General features: G+C 42.6%; 1 protein-coding gene across 1 annotated transcript; it reads left to right on the forward strand.

Moving 5' to 3' along the window:
• Positions 1-703: 703 nt before the first annotated feature.
• On the forward strand, positions 704-21,484 carry LOC140583153 (uncharacterized). The gene is made up of 4 exons (XM_072707788.1): positions 704-784; positions 2,482-2,632; positions 19,772-20,304; positions 20,500-21,484. The coding sequence occupies exons 1-4, from the start codon at positions 704-706 to the stop codon at positions 20,743-20,745; spliced, it is 1,011 nt and encodes a 336-aa protein (XP_072563889.1). The 3' UTR covers positions 20,746-21,484.
• Positions 21,485-22,590: the final 1,106 nt, after the last annotated feature.

Consider the following 22,590-nt stretch of genomic DNA (forward strand, 5'->3'; position numbering starts at 1 on the left):
CATACAAGGCTGTAGAACTCGAGCTTTATGGGACACAGGTTCTCAAGTGTGTATTGTTGATGAAAGATGGAAAGGGAGACATCTGCCAAATGAGAAGTTAAGGGATATCTCTGAGTTACTTGATGCACCTGATGATTTGAAAATCACGGCTGCTAAGGGGCAGAGCATGCCTTATACTGGCTTCATTGAGGTCACTTTTGGATTGGCTGCAGATGACGCTGACCCCAAAGAACTTGTTGTCCCCATGCTGGTGATGAAGGGTGGAAGACTCTCACAGCCCATCCTAGGCTTTAATGTCATTGAGCGAATAGTGAAGACCATCACTACAGCACAGCTGGATGCTACGGAAGCACGGGAGTTATATGAGACCTTAAGAGCGGCTTTCCCAAGTCTTGAGGAAGAAAATGTTGCTGCCTTCATTGATCTAGTGTCTGCTGAACAGCCATGTGACTATATCGTGAAAACAACAAAAGGGAAAGTCATTGTACCAAAACACACCTCTGTGCAGATCGATTGTAGAGTGCAAACACAACCACTAAAGAAGGACACTACACTTCTCTTTGAGCCTGATGTAAATCCCCAGTGGGTCGAGGGCCTTGAGTTTTGTGAGACCTTAGTAAAACTCAGGAGTGGTGTTCCATCTTATATTGCCCTCGATGTACAAAACCCCACTGATCACGATATTGAGTTGTTGGGGAAAACTATGGTGGATACCATGCAGCAAGTTCAGGCCGTGTACCCAGCTACCATTTTAGAGAAACCCAACCATCGCTTTCCCGCCTCAGTGAGTCATAAGAACATAAGAACTATACAAACGAGAGGAGGCCATTTGGCCCATCGAGCTCGCTTGGGGAGAACTTAACTAATAGCTCAGAGTTGTTAAAATCTTATCTAGCTCAAGTGAATGCAGAGAGTGAGCAGGTTACTGACCCTTCATGGGATCCACCAATTGACCTGAGCCATCTGAATGAATCTGAAAAAGAAGTAGTGCAGAACATGCTTCGCAAGGAATGCTCCACCTTCTCCAAATCAGATGATGACATTGGGTGTATAGAGAAACTGAAGTTGAGAATCTCGTTGAAGGATATGGATCCTGTAGCGCATACTTACAGTACCTATCTGTGCCCAAGCCTCTATATAAAGAAATGAAAGATTATCTGCACAACCTTATTGCACAGGGATGGGTTAAAAAGTCCAACTCATTTTATGCCTCACCGGTTGTCTGCGTAAGAAAAAAAGATGGTAGCTTACGTCTCTGCGCAGACTACCGAGAGCTAAACAAGAAGACCCATCCTGATCGCCAACTGATTCCTCGGGTGCAGGACATCCTTGACAGTCTTGGTGGCCACTCATGGTTTTCATTACTAGACCAGGGGAAGGCCTACCACCAGGGTTTTATGGAGAAAGGCAGCAGGCCTTTGACTGCATTTGTGACACCATGGGGCCTGTATGAATGGATTAGGATTCCATTCGGGCTAATGAACGCACCGGCAACCTTCCAACGCTGTATGGAAGAGTGATTGGAAGGTGTGCGAGACAACATCTGTGTCCCCTACCTGGATGATACTCTAGTGTACAGTCAGTCATTTGAAGACCATATGGACCATGTCAGGAAGGTGCTTCAGCTGTTGAGAAAGCATGGAATCAAACTAAAACCCAGTAAGTGTGAATTATTTAAACGTGAGGTCCGCTATCTGGGAAGGATTGTTTCACCTGAAGGTAGCAAAATCGATCCAGCTGACACCCTTGCAGTGAGAGCTTTGAAGGAGAAGAAACCAAGAAATGTGGGAGAACTACGGGCAATCCTGGGCTTGTTAAGTTATTACCAGCAGTATACAGTATACAGGACTTCTCCCGTATCGCGGGGCCACTTTATGACTTGCTGAAAGGGACCACAGAAGATAATGTACCCCAAAATAGGATAAATACAAGACGATTTACAGGGAAGAGAAAAGGAGTACCGTCACACAAACCGATTGAGTGGACTGAAAAACATCAATGCATTCTGGAACGGCTAATAGACTGTCTGGTTGAGCCACCAGTCCTCGGGGTCCCAGACTTCTCACAACCATTCATCCTCCATACAGATGCCTCTAATCAAGGTCTTGGGGCAGTTTTATATCAATGACAAGATGGGAAACTCCGTGTGATAGCTTATGGCTCCCGGACATTGACTGCCGCTGAACGTAATTACCATCTTCACTCGGGAAAATTGGAATTGCTTGCCTTGAAGTGGGCGATCACAGAAAATACAGATTACCTGTATTATGCGCCTACATTTACGGTATTCAGCGATAATAATCCGCTCACATATGTCCTGTCAAGTGCCAAGCTCAACGCAACCGGTGTGGGTAGCAGAGCTTGCAGACTTCCATTTTACGATCCGAACTGGTATCAATAGATTTTCTCCACTTGGACAAATGTAGTGGCGGATATGAATATATATTGGTAATCGTTGATCATTTCACTTGTTTTGCACAGGCTTATGCCACCACCTCCAAGTCTGCCAAGACGGTCGCTGATCGAATATTCAATGATTATGTCCTGAAGTTTGGACTACCGATGCGGATACACCACGATCAAGGTGGCGAATTTGAGAACCAGCTCTTTCACCAGCTGAAAAAGAACTGTGGTATACTAGGATCGCGAACGACACCCTATCATCCACAAGGAAACGGGCAAGTCAAACGTTTTAATCGAACGTTGCTACAAATGCTAAAGACACTTACTGAAAGACAGAAGACAAATTGGAAGGAGTCTGAATAAGTTAATCTATGCATATAACTGTACGCGATGTGAGGTAACGGGTTTTTCCCCTTTTTACCTCCTCTTTGGAAGGTCTCCAAGGTTACCTATTGATCTTTTGTTTGGTTTCACCTCTGAGTCAGGAAAAACAGACCATCGAACATATATGGAAAGATGGAAACGAGAAATGCAGGAAGCATATGACATAGTACAAGAGAATGCAAAGAAGTCAACAGAGAGAAATAAAAGATATTACGATGAGAAAATGAAAAGCTCAGTATTGTATCCTGGTGATCGTGTCCTTGTTAGAAATTTGACACCTAGAGGAGGCACTGGAAAGCTTCGCAATCACTGGGAACAGAATATCCATGTTGTAATCCGCCAAGTCGGAAAGGACACTCCAGTTTATGAAATCAAGCCTGAACAGGGGAGAGGAAGATCAAGAACCATACATCGCAACCTGTTGCTGCCATGTGATCACTTACCCCTGGAGACCGAGCCAAAAGCAGTATCAAAACAAAGGAAAAGAAAGACTGAGACAGATGCCGAGAATGCAGACCGAGAAGAGGAAACCAACGGAGATGGATGTGTGTACTACTACAAGCCAGTAGTACAGCCTCAAGCAACCACTGAAGGAAGGATTATTGAGCATACCAGCATACCAGAGGATAGTGATCAAGGGACACCAGTGCTGAGTGATAACAGACCAGTGGTTGAAGAAACATCCATGACAACCCTGAATGAGTCTGAGATACAGCAAGAGAATGTGTTGCAGGAAGATGATCAGAGTGAGGATGCTCAGCTAGTTGAAGAAGCACAGAATGAGACTGATGAGATCCCAGTATCCCCGCATCCAGATTTAGGTGAAGGTGACACAGCGCAAGTACGTGACTTACCTAGGAGACCCCAACATGCTATGATGTAGCACATGCAAATGAAATGCCTTACCAGTATCAACCCATGCTGCATAGAGGAGTTCAGCCAGTGACTATGTGGACAAATCAATTCCAAGTTTACCAACCCTTATTCATAAAAACATATTAGACGTACAATGGATGCTGAAAAGGAAAGATCACTCGGTTTGATGTGGTCATATATAGCCAGTGCATCTATCTTTATTGTTATACTGTGATTAGTCGCTACATTGGTAGTCTCCCAAAGACGTAGTTAAGAGAACTACAACATATCAGGTTGGGAATCTTTGAAGTCATACATTTTGAGATGTCGGGACGACATCTGATTTTGTCGGGGAGTGTGTGATAGGTTAATTTTATTAGGAAACTGTGACACAGTAGTTTTGGAAAAAAGTTATTTTAATAAATAATAAATTTATATGATGATCAGGTGCATCAAGTAACTCATATAATGTCTGATAAAAACAAAGGTTTACTTAAAAAAGGTTAATATGCCAAAGCTCTGTAAAAAGCTTACAAGAAGAAAACGATTTCATCTATATTTAATTTGTGATCTACCTGTTGAGCCTTTCCGCTCATAACGGATTGATTGATTAGGTCTGCGGAAGGTGGAAAGGGGAAACTTTCAGCGTGATGCCTCATTCTCAGTAATGCTACCACAGAAGAAGCATCGTGTTTAAGTGTTCATTTATATTTCCCCTTTATTCAGGTACGGTATGAGCATATTATCTCCTGAATTGTTAATCTGTTTGCTGCGCTGTTTTATTTGTGTTTTATTAACATCCTGAATGTATATTGAGTGTGTTTTGAAGCGGTATTCTCAGTTGTAAATTGTTATTTAGTATATGGCTAAGCGGCTAGCTAAAACTTTTCCCCTGGTGGCGGAAATCGAACGATCTACGGCCAGCTTGTTGTACAGTGTGCACTCTGCCCGGGTCAAGCTCAGTAAGACGCACACAAAGCATTTGGGTTTTGGTATATTTGTGGGTGTACTTTGTTACGCATTTATTCGTAAGTGAGTCTCCATGATAAGGAGCGGATAAAACTAAAGGACAAGTGCTATATGCATTATTTTTTTGTTTGTATGGTCACTTTCTGTAAATTCTCATTTGTAAATTTAAGGTCATGTTTATTGATTAATAGACTCTTGTAATACTTACAGTGAGGTCAATAAGTATTTGATCACCCTCTGATTTTGCAAGTTCTCTTAATTAGAAATCATGGAGGGGTCTACAATTTTCAGCATAGGTGCATTTCCACATGAGAGACAGAATCTAAAAAGAAAAATCCGGAAATCACTAGTGTTGTAGTTAAGACCGCCTAAACCGAGACCAAGACATTGCCGAGACCGGAGGGTGTCAAGACCAAGACACTGCCGAGACTTGAGGGTACCAAGACCAAGTCCAAGACCAAGACACACTAAGGCGAGACCAAGACCAAGACTGGTCGAGACCAAGACCAAGACCGATAACAGACTAGGGCTAGAATCGACATCACATTACCCAGATCGACTGTAGAGAAAAAAGGCATTGCTGTAAAGTGTCATTACTCGTTAAATCAAATTCATGATATCTTTTCAATTATATTGTCCGTATGTCCATATGTCTCTGATTTAAAATCTCCCAGATTTGACATAGTTACGAGACCTGATGGAAAATAATATTCTCAGCAATCCTCTCCTATAACCATTTTATCAGACCTCGTCAAGGGAAAGAGATGGGATGTACCAGAAAGATGTTCATATTAAGTCTCTTATACCAGGGACAGAGGCCTCGGGTAAGCTATGAATACAGCTATGTAATGATCCTTTGCTTTGAATTGAAGAGAATGAGCCTCCAGATTGACTTGCACCTCCAAGACCGTGCTTTCTAATCAATGTAAAATACCTAATTTATTTGAATTATAACTATGCTACAGACTTTGCGGACATTTTCGGACATTTTTTTGCCGATGTATGATACGATGTGTATGATGTTTGTGGACTGTGAAGCACTGGCAGTGTCCGTGGAGAAAATGTATAAAATGTAACGTTTTTGAAATGGATGCATTTGACTGGTTGCATTTGAATTGAGGCGCGTAATGAATAATGATACTGTTCTGTGAGGATGTGCAGTTTTCTCTTTTTTTCCCCCATCCCATTGAGACCGCTATGTCCGAGACCAAGACAAGACCGAGACCAAATAGAGTCAAGATCAAGAAAAGACCGAGACCAAGACAAGACCGAGACCACAAAAAATTGGTCTCGAGACCGGTCTCGAGAACTACAACACTAGAAATCACATTGTATGATTTTTTAACAATTTATTTGTGAATTACTGTGTCAAATAAGTATTTGATCACTTGAGTCAAAAAATATATATATTTGGTACAGAAGCCTTTGTTAACAATTACAGAGGTCAAACGGTTCCTGTAGTTCTTCACCAGGTTTGCACACACTGCAGGAGGGATTTTGGCCCACTCCTCCATACAGATCTTCTCTAGATCTGTCAGGTTTCGGGGCTGTTGCTGAGCAACACGGAGTTTCATTTCCCTCCAAAGATTTTCTATTGGATTTAGGTCTGGAGACTGGCTAGGCCACTCCAGAACCTTGATATGTTTCTTACGGAGCCACTCCTTGGTTTTCCTGGCTGTGTGCTTTGGGTCATTGTCATGTTGGAAGACCCAGCCACGACCCATCTTTAATGCTCTGACTGAGGAAAGGAGGTTTTTGCCCAATATGTCACAATACATGGCCCTGTTCATCCTCTCCTTAATACAGTGCAGTCGTCCTGTCCCCTGTGCAGAAAAACACCCCCAGAGCATGATGCTTCCAGCCCCATGCTTCACTCTAAGTATGGTATTATTGGGATGATACTCATCATTCTTCTTCCTCCAAAGTTCTACTTTGGTCTCATCTGACCACAAGACTTTCTCCCATGACTCCTCTGGATCATCCAGATGGTCCCTGGCAAACTTCAGACGGGCCTGGACATGGGCTGACTTAAGCAGGGGAACCTTCCGTGCGATGCAAGATTTTAAACCATGACGTCTTAGTGTATTACTGATAGTAGCCTTGGAAACGATGGTCCCAGCTCTCTTCACGGCATTGACCAGCTCCTCCCGTGTAGCTCTGGGCCAGAGCATGTGAGCGGAGCGGAGCGGTGAGAATTTCCGCTCCTTGCTCATGAGGCTGTTGGCTCCGCCCGCTCCTCCGCTCTAATTCGCACTAAGCCGCTCCGCTCAACACCACTCCTCGCTCCAGTAAAATATCCTCCCGCTCCAGTCAAATCGCTCCACGCTCACTCCAATTTAAAAGAGGAACAAATAATCTGCATGCCTAACAAATGTCACCTTAAACCGAAGCCTTATGTCATAAAGAAATATGAGCAATGGCAACATTGCCAGTCAGAACAGAAAATATTTATTTATAAGCAACCTATCGGCAACAACGGACAGGTTTGGAAATGGCATTCCACACAAAAATAGGCTTAAAAATAAAGGAATCAGTGGGCTTAATTGCCTACAGAATATACAGACACGTTTTAAATTCCTCAATTTTTTTCTGTTGATGCAGCACGTCTCTAAAATAAAATTTTACGTTACGTGAAATTAAAAAAAAATCTTATTAGACCTACTTTGAATGACAAAACGAATTTATTTGATTACCAATATTTACTTTATAGGCTTTTATACTTTAATTTACTTTATAGACTTGATATGCTACAACCATATACAACTTGCACGCGTTTTGCTCTGGCTTCGCTTGTTCGCGTAGCACACTCATGTTTCTGAGAAAAGTGATTCCAAAGTGAATCTTTACTCACTGAAACAGTTTCACCACATTGTTGTTCTTGCTGTACATTCTTGTCATCTATACGTTTGATAAGAATAGTACACTTGTATGATTTATCAGTTTCCTTTGTGAAATACTTTGCGAATTCCATCTCGGCCAATTTGTGTAACAGTCTTGATAATTGTACAGATTAATTCTGGGTAGATTTGGGCACGCCTCAGAATTGTAGTGTGAGCGGTATCGGAGCGAAATTGGAGCGAGACAAAGTGACCGCTCCAGCCTTAATTAGAAAACCCGCACCGCGCTCTGACCAATTCCGCCCACTCCGCTCCTCACTCACGCTCCGCTCCGGGCTGATTCTTCACCATTTTTAGCATCATTGAAACCCCACGAGGAGAGATCTTCCGTGGGGCCCCAGTCCGAGGGACATTGACAGTCATCATTAGCCTCTTCCATTTTCTGACAATTGCTCCAACAGTTGTTCTTTTTTCACCAAGCTGCTTGACAATTGCCCCGTAGCCCTTTCCAGCTTTGTAAAGGTCTACAATTTTGTCTCTTTTGACAGCTCTTTGGTTTTGCCCATGTTGCTACTTAGACTTTGGCTGATTGTGGGGTGCACAGGTGTCTTTATGACAGCTAACGACCTCAAACAGGCGCTACTAATTTAGAATCATGAGCAGAGTGTAGCTGGACTATTTAAAAGCAAAATAACAGGTCTTTGAGGGTCAGAAATCTGGCTGATAAGCAAGTGATCAAATACTTATTTGACACAGTAATTCACAAATAAATTGTTAAAAAATCATACAATGTGATTTCCGGATTTTTCTTTTTAGATTCTGTCCCTCACAGTGGAAATGCACCTATGCTGAAAATTGTAGACCCCTCCATGATTTCTAAGTAAGAGAACCTGCAAAATCACAGGGTGATCAAATACTTATTGACCTCACTGTACCTGCTACACTGGGGTTTACCTGTTTTAAGAAAAGTGAGCAATATTAAAGTTTACTTACCTGTACAGCAGAATGGAATCACGTTCAGTGCTGACAACTGGATGAGCTGAAAGCACATATAATTGGTGCAATATTCTGTTTTGAGCATAACCTCATAAATGCATATATAATTGTTGGAATATTTTATTTTGGACAAAACAATGTATCTCTGCAGATGTTTTGAAAATGATACACATAAATTCTCAGTAATGCTACCACAGAAGAAGCATCGTGTTTGAGTGTTCATTTATATTTCCCCTTTATTCATGTGCTACACTCACAATGTAAAATGGCTCTGCTTCTCCATGCAGTGCACTCCAGGAGCAGTGAGGGAGATAAAAAAAAAAACATTATGAGTGTGTTAAACACAGTAGAGGAGATGTATCATCAAATCATAATATGGAATTTAACGGGTGTTGACAGTTGAACTTACCTCCTTTGCGTCATCTCCTTACTCACCAACTTTGCAGAGCTCTGCTGGAGTGAGCCCAGGTACTCCACAAAAACAGCCGTTCCACAAGGCAATGTTGTCACGCCGGAGGTCAGTGGCCATGGTGTGGTACTTGAGGAATCTGTCAGAGGAAGGACATGTATGTAAGTATCCATATGTACATAAACTTGTACATGCCACCATGACAATAGCGGGAGGACTGAACTTCCTTGAAGAAAACAGATACGACAATACAACACAAACCTACAATACTCTTAAAAATCTACATGCTACCAACCTCTTTAGGCTCTTCATGTAGTTGACCTGAGTCTGCCTGGAGAGACCAGCCTCAGTCAGCTCCCGAAAGAAGAGCTTCGTCTTCTCCCTCTCACTCAGAAATTCAAGGGATAGCTCTTCAGGGTTCACAAAAAACATGAACCTGCTGACGTTTTCCATCTGGAAAATAAAATCGGCATTACTTAATGAATATACTGCGTAGATATAAAGCTCCAAAAAATAACAGAGTGAACTTTTATGGGAGACCTCATCGTCTGCTTGAAATTCTCATTCAGGAGATCCTTCTCCAAGTATGCGGCGAAGCCCTTCAGGAGGGGATGGTCCAGAGAATGTTTCCGGTACAGTCCCTTCTCCTGCATCATGTGCCTGGAGGTCTGTGGCCACTGCACCTCCCGGGTACTGCCATGTGGAAAACATATTTCGTCTTAACCCCTTGGGACCGGCGATCCCGCCGGCGGGATCTGACAGAAATTTTGCAAAACCGTTTAAATAACTCCGCGAGTTTTTGTCATATACACATTTTAAAAATACTCTCAGAAACCTTGGACGGTCTACTTTTCAAATATATATAGGTAGAAACTAAATATATTTTTACAGCTTCGTGATACGAATTGAAAGAACAAGAGTGACTGACTTAAGCGTCTGCGTCTCGAAGCGGCTCTGATCGCCCACCCACTTGCAAATCGCGCTATTCGCATGATAATAACATGATAATCCGACAGTTAGTATTGGGTAAAGAAATATGTGAATACGCCCATTGTGACCGAAATAAACAAGAGCACATGTCTGGGTAGTGTTTACACTGATCGGCTACAATATAGCACACGGATACGTCTCTGCCGCTGAAGCTTTGCGCCAGTGTTGCCACTTTCAGCAGCGAAGCTCATACCTGTGTTCATAGCTCAGTGAGCTAAGCCTGTGTGCCTGCAATCACGTGGTCGCCGATTCAAACTCAGCGTATTTAGAACGTGAATAGCGATCTTCCGCTGAGAGCGGTCCTACACGCTCCCGACGCAAGTAAAACAAAGAAAGATGACACGATTTGCTTTTTTGCCTATTTAACCTAATTTTAAAAACGTTAATACTTCTGACAATGGAAGTTTTGAAAAGAAGACAGATAACGGATTTAGTCAGTGTTTTTTTCATGATTCTACATAATGATTTCAGCGAGATATAAACTGAAATACACGAGAAAGATACGTGGTCGATGATGCCCTCGTCCCCAGAGCGTCAATAATAGTCACTGCATCATATTTATCGCTTTCTATATTTATATAGTCACAGTTTTTCATTTTTCATTCCATCTATCAATAAACTGTTGCTACTTTTTATTGTTGCTACTTCTCTTGCGTTTCAAACTGCCTTTCCAAAGTGATGGGTGTGGGGTGCAGTGACATTCCAGACTGATGGGCCATTGACAGTATGCAAACTACTACAGGTGTGAGGACACCTATCTCATCAATATTCATTGTGAAGACCACTGACTTTGAGAAAAAGTGTGTCACTCCAAAGTTCTAACACTTTAGTAATCAAACTACATAAAATTTCAGAATGTCACTTTCACCTATGTGTAGCCAACCCCTGTGTCTATAAGCTTCAGAGCTCAAAAGTCTTACCTAGAAATGTCTATAATGTGATTTTTTACAATTTCTCAGCATGTCTGAAAATAGGTTTTTGAAAAGTATATGTTTAAAGTTGATTTTAACAAAAAATAGAATAATAACATTCTAAGAGGTCTCAGATTATTGGTGCTGAGTTTGTGCTGAATAAAAGCAAATGTATCACTTTGGGATAAATGTTTTTTAGATAGGTGAAATATTTTAAAATGTCAAGGCATGTCAGACTACCTCGAAAGTGGAAAAAAGGCCTCAGGCCCCAGGGGGTTAATGGTGATACCAAAATGCTGATATCCAACCCCTCCAAACGAAGAAGCACATTTAGCCTGGGATTCATTCATGGGCTTAGCAAATATTGCGGGACCTTCCGCATGTGTGGGCATATGTGAGCATATGTAACAGTTAGAAACATTGGAATTCATAACTGTGTCGGGTACGTAGCGATACCAGTAATTTTGCATATAGGGAGAATGGTCAGTTGTAAGAGGTCTCAGGTGGGAGCCATCGTGCGTCCACCTGGGGACGCGGCGAGTGTTATCCGATGCGGACCTTGTCCACAAAAGCAACCCGCCGACTACAGTCAAGAGGATCAGAAGCCATTGTATAAGAAACCGCTTACAGTCAGCCATTCTAAAAGTGAGTGCAGATCAGTCGGTTTCTTCACCGGGTTGAGACGTCGGCACCCTATTGGTTACCGCGCCTTTGTAGCGGACTTCCACTGCTACTCCGTCGGTTGTACTGGCTCATGTAAGGGTTTAATGAGCTTGCAGTGACTCCTGTGAATCCACAATGGTCGCTCCGCTATCTTCACGGCTGTTGGGGTCGTGAGGAGCACTTGATATGGGCCGTCCCACCTGGGAGAGCTCCAGTCCTTCCGAAGGAGGACCTTGACGAGAACCCAATCTCCAGGTTTGAGGTTGTCCTGTAATTATGCTTACAACAGATAAGGCATGATCTACAAAAGTTCTTTGCATAATCAGAAAAATGTATAGTATAGAATTGTTGATGTATTATATGTACCATCCCTCCTGTTGAGACATGGGTATTCCCGTGGCTCACCAATGCCGCTGTTTTGTATAAATTTTTTGTCTGGTGTCAATGAATTGAGTAGGAGATGGGGATTTGGGACATCTGGTGCTGCATGTTGCACGATGTCATTGATTGGTCTCAGATCCTGTACCATTCTCCATTTACCCGTATTCGCTTTTTGCACTGGGAAAATAGGGGTATTACACGTGGACTCTGGCGCCCCCCTCAGTATCCCCGATGCCAGCATATCTTGCACTACTGGGGCTATGCCTTGTTCAGCTTCAGGCTTTAATGGGTACTGGCGTACCACTGGGCGGTGATCTGACCTCAGGGTCACTTTGTAAGGAGAGAACCCTTTAATCAATCCTACATCCGTAGGGGAGTTGGACCACAGTCCCTCAGGGATGTAGCTCAGTTCTGGGTCCTCCGTTGCCTCGGCTGATAATAAATCTTGTCATTCAGGTTCGTCTAAATGTGTTACAGATGTGACTTTAATTCTCCATCCGAGGGGGAACCTCCAAACCCCTGTGCTTTTATCATGTTTCCAATCTGAATTTGGGTCAGGCTGGTAATATGTAGATCTATAAGAGGCATCTTCCACAAAATACCCAAGATCTTGCCATCTACCCTGGAGTGGCTTTGATAGTGACACATGAGGCACCTTTTCCCTGAATAAATTTTGTTGTTTGGGACCCAATAACACTGAGGCTGCAGCGTAGCCAGTTGTGGGATTAACATACAGATACTGCAATGTGACCTGGGGTGGTCCCATAGCGTGAAACTGCCGATCATATCGGTAGTCAGGGCCAGGTCTGGGTTTGTACCACATGGTCACATGGAGGCCATCGTCGGGCATAAATTGAACCTTATCTGCTTCCTGCTTTACTCTAGTTTTCCTTAGTAATTCCCGAGCTTGTGGTGTTTGGCCTAGGTCTAGAGACCAGTAATACTGTGGAACTGACGATCCATGGACCACTAAAGCTTGCCTGTCTATTATTGCTTTCATGCCTATGGGTGTGGCAACAACGCTTATGCCCATCTGGACCATAAGGTCTCTTCCTAATAGGTTTACTGGGCATGACGGGCTCACCAGAACTTGGACCTCACACTCTGTCCCTGTCTCTTCATCTTTTACCGTTATGGGATTAGTTAATTGATGGGTCTCAGATTGCCCTCCGGCCATTCTCACATATACTGTTGAAGTAGAGAATGTTGCTTTTGGCGGAGTTGTAGTTAATACTGTTCTACAGGCTCCCGTGTCACATAAACAATCATATGTCTTTCCATTTATAATAAACCGCCGCCTAGGCAGTTCTGCAGGCTGTTTAAGCGCTATCAGCTGACACACCGCTTGAAGGTCAACCTCCTCCTCCTCCCTATCTAGTGAGGGCCCTAGCGGAGCTGGAGAAAGTGGTGCCTGCAACTTCTCAGCTTGGCGTCACTGATCATTCTCTGTGGAATTTGGATTATCTATGCGCTTAGTTTTACAATGCCTGGCTATATGTCCTGGTCTCCCACACCTCCAGCAGTTGTTATCATACTGAGGCGAGTTTCCTGACCTACCACCTCTTCCTCGACCTCTACCTCTTTAACCACCCCTGCCCTGGGGGTTTGAATAAACTACTGCGATTGTATCGCCAGAGGCTGCGAAGGTCGCTTCTCCTTTTTGTTTCTGTGCCTTTTGTGCATGCTGGGCGTACTCTATAGCTTGCTGCACTGAGCCTGTATTCTGATGGACCCAATATTTATCTATATACCGTTTAAGTTCAGGCCTTAGACCGGCAAGAAATGCCCTTTTTAATTGTTGTTGGTATACTCCGGCCTCATCATTATCTGGGGAAATGCCTGAATTACTTCTGAAAACTGGTCTCAATCTGTCTAGGAAGTCTTCTGGCTCTTCCCCTTCTTTCTGACTGCATTGTGAGATTTTACCATAATCTGCTCTCCTCGTAAATCTTTCTCTGACTCTTTCTTCTAGCTGCCTTAGGCTATGTCTCAGGGCAGTTGAATCATGCGGGAGGGGTGTTCCGTCGTACGCATGCCCTGTGAAATCTCCTGCAACTCTGCCCCATTTGTGAGTAAACAGTCGCCTCAGGCACTGGAACATTTCTCTCCCATTTAAGCGGAAGCTGCTTTGAAGTTCTAACACCGCTTCCCAAAATTCTCCTACACCTTCTTCTACAGGGGGTATCCCTTTTAAAGCAGCTGTCCTATCCTCAGCTGTCCAGGGTCTGTACACTAACATTGTTTCGGGACCTGTTCCGTCCTGCCCCCTATCAGGATTCGCAACTTCCACCATGGGGCATTGAAACTCTGGGGTTGATGCCCCGTCTTCACTACTGGGGTGAAATTTAGTTTTATATGACTCAGTCTTTCACTGGTTACAGTGAAGAATCCTTGCTCCGGGTCACCATTGGATGGAAAGGAGATTCTGGTGCCAATGACGCTAATGGAGCAGAATGTGTTATCAGTGTTTTAGGCGCTGCTATCTGCTTATCTTTTAGTGCTACTCCCGGTGTCTGCTGCGACAGCGGGGGAGCGGCAGATGTTTCTTGTCTATGTGGGGCCTTTGCTACATTTTCCTCATCAGGAGTAACTAGTACTGCGGCAGCAAGCTTTTCTTTCCTTTTACCTTTCTTTTCCTGTCTAGTTGCGTCTCTTAACCTACTTTGTTCCAACCATTTTCCTGACATTCTATACTCCTTCTTCCGTCTGTCCAACTTTCCGCTATTCTTAGTGTGCAACATTTCTAGTTTTAAATCACTCTGTAGCTTAAGAATGTCTGGCGTATGGAGGCTTCCTCCAAACCCATGTTTTCTTTTCCACCTTTTGTTACTTATAGTCCCTGCTCCTTCCACATATCCTTCCATAAACTTTTCATCTCCCTCTAAGGATGGCTGTTTACTTTGCCCCTTCCCCATCCTTTTACTTGTCGATTGTTATTACTACAAGGGTCCTGAGCAGAAATTCTCTGGCATGAGATTAGGGAGAGGACACTAACACGGCCTTCTACTGCACACTATCTGTGCAGCGGTGTCAGTTTTCAGGGATGAAACCCGTCCTTGATCTCCCAATCGCCAGTACGTCTTTCTTCCCAGGCAAAGAAACAAAGGACTAGTAGAATCAGCCTAGGATTCTATAAATCACTTAGTCCTCCACATTCACACAAACATTCATACCCGGTTGATTACGGCCAACTCTAGCCTTTGTCAATTAACAGGTCAATTAAATTCTAATTCAACTATTTCCTTACGGCGAAATATAACCAATTTAGACTATTTCCTTTCAGCGAAATATAACCAAACGTCTCACCTCTGGGGTCAGTCACGACGGTCGGGGTCCGTCAGGCATCAGCAGGTGTCGAGCGCAGTTCTAACCACCAGCCTGGTCACGAATTCTCACGTTCCAGGACTTTCTCGACCCGTCTTAGACGAGCGGCTGTCGTCAGACTTCGGTGTCGCTCCTCTTGGCGCCCTGGTGATGTCCTCAGGATTCCCGATCCTCACGGATCACTGGTTTATGGATCCGGCTCGAAGGACCAAGTTTTATGTCGGAGAGAGTGATCAGCCCCCCCCGGCTGCTGGCTCACAGAGTATGATACACGCGCTGTTTTACTTGCAAGGGTGCACACCACAGTGTAGCTACAAGGGTGTGGCACCACGAGAGGGTTTATTTATACTTTAAGGTGATCAGGTTACATTGTGGGTGTGAACAACATTTCAAGTGGGATAGAATGGGATGTGGAAGTGGGAGTGGAAATAGGAACAACAGAACGTACAGCAGAGGTGGGCTCATCTGCTGCACGTGATAGAAAATTACTGTTAAGCACTTACACAGTTGCCATATAAAACAAGCTATACATTCATAAGAATACACATGAGTGATAATATATACACAATCTCAACCCAACATAATTAATACCACTTTTGTTTTCACTGTAAAAATAATTCCCATGGTTGTTCATATTCTCATTCTTACTTAATATTTACTTTTTAATAATATTTATAACGAACCGAATCAAGCTTAATCAAGATAGGTGATCTATCACTTTAACGATCCCCAAAATTAACCTCCTGGACCGGACAAATACAAATTAACGAATGATTAAACATTATATGCGTCTCTTTTTGTATGTTTTCTAAATAAGACCGCGTGCCCATACCCAACTGTAATAGCAATTAAAGCGATCTATTCTTTTAGTATTTATGTTAAAGCAAGACATTTATTTTATTACTGTTGTGGGATTAATCTTTGGAAACACTTAAATTTAATAAGCACAAAAACATATGACATAAACACGATTGTATTTTGTGTTTTACGGCTTTTTTGGAGGTCACCGACTCCGCTGTTTTGAGAATTACTGACTGTCTCGTTCGAATTCGTGATTCCCCCCGCTCCCTCGCGTACCCCCTACAGCCTCTTGCGTACCCCAGAGGGTACGCGTACCCTAGTTTGGGAACCGCTGCACTAGAGCTTTCATTGATCATTTCATTTTTTTTTCATAAAATTAATATTTTAATATATATAAAATATTTCTCACATCTGGATTGCATACGATAATTAGGGTATATATACAAACGTATGACATGTGAAAGAAGCGCTAAAATCTCATAAATCGGTGAAGTTTACACATTAGTTGTAGTCAAACCATTAAGTCTTCGCAAGGCTGCCATAATCACGGAGCGGAGTTTCGAATTGGTCCTGCCCATCCATGTACCCATATAAGGCTACTGCGTGACATCTCGCCCCGCCCCATCCCGCAGGCTGCAGCGAACACCTTCTCGAATCACTCAGCTGTCCCAGACACGTAATGCGCATACGTTCTATGGGACGTCAAACGCCTCGCTGTATGATTGGCCGAAATCCTCGCACCCCCGCCGGCTATATAAAGGAAAGCGCAGCGTGCACAGTGTAGATCCTCTGATAAAGAGTAGAGTCGCACTTGTTTATTTCTCTGTTTTCCGCCAAGAAACAGGGTTATTCTTTTACAAAACCAAGTGCAGACGTTTTTTTCAACCGAAGGTCACCTAATCTTCGCTGGTGTGATTTTCAGGCGACTGGCTGAGATACGGAATCAAAAAGGTGAGCTTTATTTTAACACGGTAATTTAATTAGATAATTGTACTTACGATTTATTGTCTAATAGATATGTGAGTATTATAGGATAGTCCGACATAAGCCAGTCAACAAAAATGCTGTCTGTTAAATAAAGGAGGCTGTTTTTCTTTAAATGTCAGTATTGTAATGTATTGGTTTTTCGTTTGCCAGTCATATATGATGCACTTTATGGGCGGCGTAATACTATGGAAGATCGTAATATTGCGACATGTTCGATTTGCGACGGTTTTTAACCAATCCGTAGGTTCCTATATATGCGAATTTTTTTTTGTACCAAATGTTCTTATGCTCAGTTTGGTTAAAATTTAATTACTGCAGCTTGGTCTAGTGGTGGAGTACTATTATCCTGTTTCGGACGATTTTTGTTTGGTTTATTGGTTACCGTGGTTTTTTTCTTCCCCAGAATGTCTGTGGATATCGTCAATATCAGTGAGTGGCCGACGCAGTTGTTCCAGGCGATTAACCCTATGAAGTGCACCAGGGGCCCCTTGCATGGGGGGGCATTTCTTCCCTCTTTGGAATAATTACCTTATAACTTCAGATATAAAAGTCACAGACACATGCCTGATACCTAAAATCAAAGTTGACCCCTTTACAATTGATTGTAGGAAGTTCAATAACGAAATTAATAACCTGTGTATAATTTATGGACATGCGAATATAACAAAAACAGCTGGAAAAATACAAAATCTGTCTTTGTGTCTTGGATTTTTGTAAATATTTTAAAAACTACATGATGGAATAGGTCCAATTTTAAAAATCTAGTTCCCAAACTTGTTTTCTACATGTTTGCCCAATTTCATATCATTTGATGCAGCCCAACAGGTTTTACGGAGGAAAGAGCAAATGGTGCAACTGGGAGCCTTTCCTATCCAAAACCTAACCTAAACTAATCTGAAACTTATCCAAAATGGCAATAGTGTAACTAGCAGTGTTTTTTGGGGTAGCAACTTTCTTTCTAAATGCATTACCACTTATAGGTCATAAGTAACAATTTGTCACACATCATCACCACACATTTGTAGGAAAATCTATATTTTATTCACACGACTTGTGCCAAACTTATCCAAAACCTATCCAAAACCTATCCAAACTGGCCACAGTGTAACTAGCAGTGTTTTTTGGGGTAGCGTCTTTCTTTCTAAATGCATTACCACTTATGGGTCATAAGTAACATTTTGCCACACAAAATCACCACACATTTGTAGGAAAATCTATATTTTATTCACACGACTTGTGCAAAACCTATCCAAAACCTATCCAAAATGGCCGCAGTGTAACTAGCAGTGTTTTGGGATAGCGTCTTTCTTTCTAAATGCATTACCACTTATGGGTCATAAGAAACATTTTGTTTCTAACCATAACCCTGCATGACTGTGCCCAAACAAAGCCCGACAAGTGCCCCGCATAACTGTGCCCAAACAAAGCCCGACAAGTGCCCCGCATAACTGTGCCCAAACAAAGCCCGACAAGTGCCCCGCATAACTTTGCCCAAACAAAGCCGACAAGTGCCCCGCATAACTTTGCCCAAACAAAGCCGACAAGTACCGTACATAATGTTGCCCAAACAAAGCCGACAAGTACTGTACATAACTTTGCTCAAACAAGGCCGACAAGTGCCCCGCATAACTTTGCCCAAACAAAGCCCCGCGTAACTTTGCCCAAGTGAAAGCCAAAAGCGCTGCATTACTTTGCACACTTCAAAGCTTGACAAAGGCGATGCGGAACTTTTCCCAATGTACCACAATACAAGTGTTACCAAAGCAAATGTTAATTGTAATTTGCTGAATCACGGAATTATAAAAATCTATAGAATAAAAGAGTAAAATGTAAACTATAAATAAATGTACTTATGTCGAGCGTTGCATCCTCTCCGCGCAAAAAAGCGTCCTCCTCCATCGAATCAATGGATAAAAGCGACACTTTCTTCCCCCGAACCACTCTTCAAAATCATCTTCTGTGCTTTCTCAACAGTGAAAGTCATCCGAGCCATTTTTCTTCAGTCAAAAAAGTTGTTGTCGGAAAATAACTGGGTAAACTCACAGAGACTACGTGCGCAATGCGTAATCGAGACACTCCCACAAATACTGCACCTGCAGAGAATAAGTTGCGCATTCATGTCCCCAGCGCGAAAAACAAGGCCCAATCAGCACATCCCATACCATTTTGCAAACCTTAGACACACCTCTATTGGATGAAGCAAATGACACTGTAATTTGATGTTCATGTAAAAAGTTTATTATGGTGAAACATAACCATGGGCAAAGGTTCAGTGCGTAAAAAATAATGTGCTAGCAGGGAAGCAGAGCATATATCTGAAAAAATACTTGACAATGAAGGATTACAGTGATTGATTTATGTACATAAGAGATCAAGCTTTCAAACGAGGGTAACTTTGTCATTTTATTCATTGGTTTTCTTCTAAAACTCCGAAGATGAAAAACATTGCACGAATGTACAGAATGCCGACTGACATTTTTCCGCGATGAGTGAGCAAGCTATTTGAGAGCATTACAGTCATATTTATGGAAAAATGCGTGTTTTGTCTTAATACTGTGACGGTTTATGAAGTATTGGCCGTGAAAGAAATAGTTTGAAGTGCTTAGTTTTCATTTTATTAACACTTATATTTTACTTCCTGACACTCGACCCGTTTAAAGATGGCTACCATGGTCATTTTATTTTTACTTGTTACAAAAAAACCATGGCACAAAAATTGCGCAACTTTCTACAGATATTATCTGAAAGGTTTTTTGTAGTGTAACAAGCCGTTTTTGGTTGATTTGATACATTTGTTTGTTTTATTGAACGTCATTTTTTTTTGTTATTGAAAATCCGGACGTATGCGTCCGAACCACTAGGCGGCGACAGTGAAAGAGTTAAGAAGGCCTTCCGACGCCTGAGGGCGGCGCTGTCAAAAATCAAGAGTCGCTGTATAGCAGCCGTGAAGGCTCTGCGGCCTGAGGTGTGCCCCCTGCCGATCGTTACTCTGGGGAAAGATGAGCGTGCGAGTTCCCCAGATGAGCAGGATGTTGACCTGTCGGAGTGGCTGGAATGGGACTCCTGTGAAGTCTCTTCTGATGAGGCCCATGAAGCTGTTCCTGGGAAATCCAGTGTGTCCTCGGAGGGGCCAGGCTGTGACAGTGATTCAAGCTGGTCTGATGACGACGGTGATGACAATGAAAACTCTGAGAATGCTCAGCTCTGGGAATCCTTCTTCCGCACTGATGACCCATTCAATCCGCTCAGTTTCTCCTCTGTGGTGACGTCTCAGGCCACTTGCCCACCAGAGGGCTGCACTCCAAAGGCTGGAGGGACGCAGGTGGAACGTCTCTGTGATGAGGAACAGCGGCGCCCTCTGCAGGAGGAGATGCCCACTACAGGTCACAAAAAGGTATAATTTGGATGATATCACTGTGCCTCTGTGTTCCAGTCCCACAGGGAGACACATTCTTTTTGGGTTTCACAACATCTTCAGTAATGCGTTAATACAAATGCAGTGAACAGCTAATGTATGTGGTTGGTTATGTGTTGCGCTCTTTGTGTAACACTCCAGGTTTCGTTTAACGCCTCCCCTTTGTTATTGCAGGTGACCTTCAGTGAGAAGGTGGAAGTGCGCCCTCTTGTGGCCTGGGCGTTTGCCAGCCGTGTTGCCCGTGATGGATCCTGCTGGTTGCAGATGGCCAGAGACAGAGACCGGTTCCGGAGGAGGGTGGAGGCAGCCAGTGATGTCATTGGGCCTGTCCTGCTCCCCCAGCACAGAGCAGCAGTTTGGGAGGGGCTCCTACTCTCGTGTTTATGTCTGACTGACACGCGCCGCCATAGTGAGATTTAACAGTACTAACGTTAAAAAAGTTCTTACTGACCTCGTTTTACTGTATCTTATGCGCGGTAATTTTGCGCTAGTGCTCTGTTTGAGTCCATGAATTATGTCCTGCATAGAAATGTGTAGTGGCAGTACATTTAAACAACTGGATCGCATTTTAAGACACAATCTTATGTAGACATCACACCTCTCCCGGAACTTCCGTGAGTCTCCCGTAAATGGACCACAGCTCCCTCACACTCCCGAATGATGTGCAGCATCCCGGAAATCTGTCCACACAGAAATAAGAGCAATCAAATGCAGGGAAGTGGCCACGTGGCTATGGATTGTATGCTGGGCGTGGCTACGGATCGTCTGCCGCCGCCCCCCAACTTTCACAGCCAGCACCCCCTCCCTTCCCTAAGGGGGGATAATTCAGACATCCCAACCTGCAAAAACTCAATTCAGGGAAGTGCCCCAAACCCCCCAACAAGGAGGGAAATGTAACTTCAACAAACTTAATTTCACAGTTTAATTTGTTCATTAATTTCCTCTAGTCAGCACACTAAATTACGAAGGTCAATATTATGTATTATTTTGACAATAATATAAGTAGATTATTTTACCATTTATGCAAATTCCTTAATTATATTCCATTGCTACTTTACAAAAGTCTTCAAGGAGTCTTTCATGACAGCATTGGCAACTAACCAAGTGTCTAACTAGTGTAGACCTGAATAATACAACATATGAAATGACACCCGTTAAACTCACCTCAACATGCATTTTACAGTCGTCTAAACCGTCATGAGCAATGCTGAAATCACTGTTGCAAACAGTACAGCACGCAACATTGTCATTATTTTCATCCTTATTAAACAAGGATTTTCACTTTTGTGTAGTCTGAAGTGAAATACGTTTTATATTTTCGTTTTTTGGGGCACTTTCCCTCACTATAGGCCCTTTGTGATCACTGCAAATAAAAAAAATGGTATTCTACAGTTTAATACCATCTTTACTACTAATTTAAAGATAATTAGTATAAAATACATTTTATTTGCATTGCACTTTATATTTTAGCAATCTCAAAAGTGCTATAGAAAAAAAAATAAAGAGATAAAACAGGAGAATTTATAAAGTACCTTAAAATGTCTTTCTAAAAAGATGAGTTTTTAGTAATTAAAAAAAGTTCTTCGAAATGTTGTTTTCGTTCTGTAGTGGATGCAATTTAAGTTTTAACAATAGTAGTCAGTTTAAGAGACTTAAGCAGTGTCAGTAAACTACATACAAGGATGAACAAGTTTATCCACAGTTACTACACATTCAAATGCAATCCTAAATTGATCATAACTTACGCCTTGGAAGCCATTCTTGACGAGTTGTTCGACAAAAGATGAAATCTTGAGCAGAATCTGGAGCTCTTTGTCTCGCTGGAAGCAGAGGTAGAGTAACTGTACATGCGGAGGTCTCCTCTTAATATACCATTCTGACCGCATCCCCTCCCCCCCTCGTAGCCCCGCCCACCCCAGCCCCAGTGTCATTCTGAGGGACACTTTGAAAGACAATTTCAAAAAATGTAACTTTTTAAAAGGATAAGAACTGAAATTATATTTCTAAATAAAGTGATAAATCGATAGTGCAGTTCTAAAACTTCTGCACCAATTCGCCACCACACCACAAATATATAGTAGGCTCTACAGTATAATATAATTTACCCAAACAACAGATTCCTTATGTTGCTTGCTCATATACATTTGATTTGTGTCTGTCTTTGCCATTTCAAAACCATGTTGTGACTCTTGGCTGACTTTAATATAAGCTATTGGAGCTGTAATAATTTCCGTTTTACAATACCTTGATTAATGTGGAAGATCG

Source organism: Paramormyrops kingsleyae, chromosome 25 (assembly GCF_048594095.1).
Source record: "Paramormyrops kingsleyae isolate MSU_618 chromosome 25, PKINGS_0.4, whole genome shotgun sequence".
Taxonomy (NCBI): domain Eukaryota; kingdom Metazoa; phylum Chordata; class Actinopteri; order Osteoglossiformes; family Mormyridae; genus Paramormyrops; species Paramormyrops kingsleyae.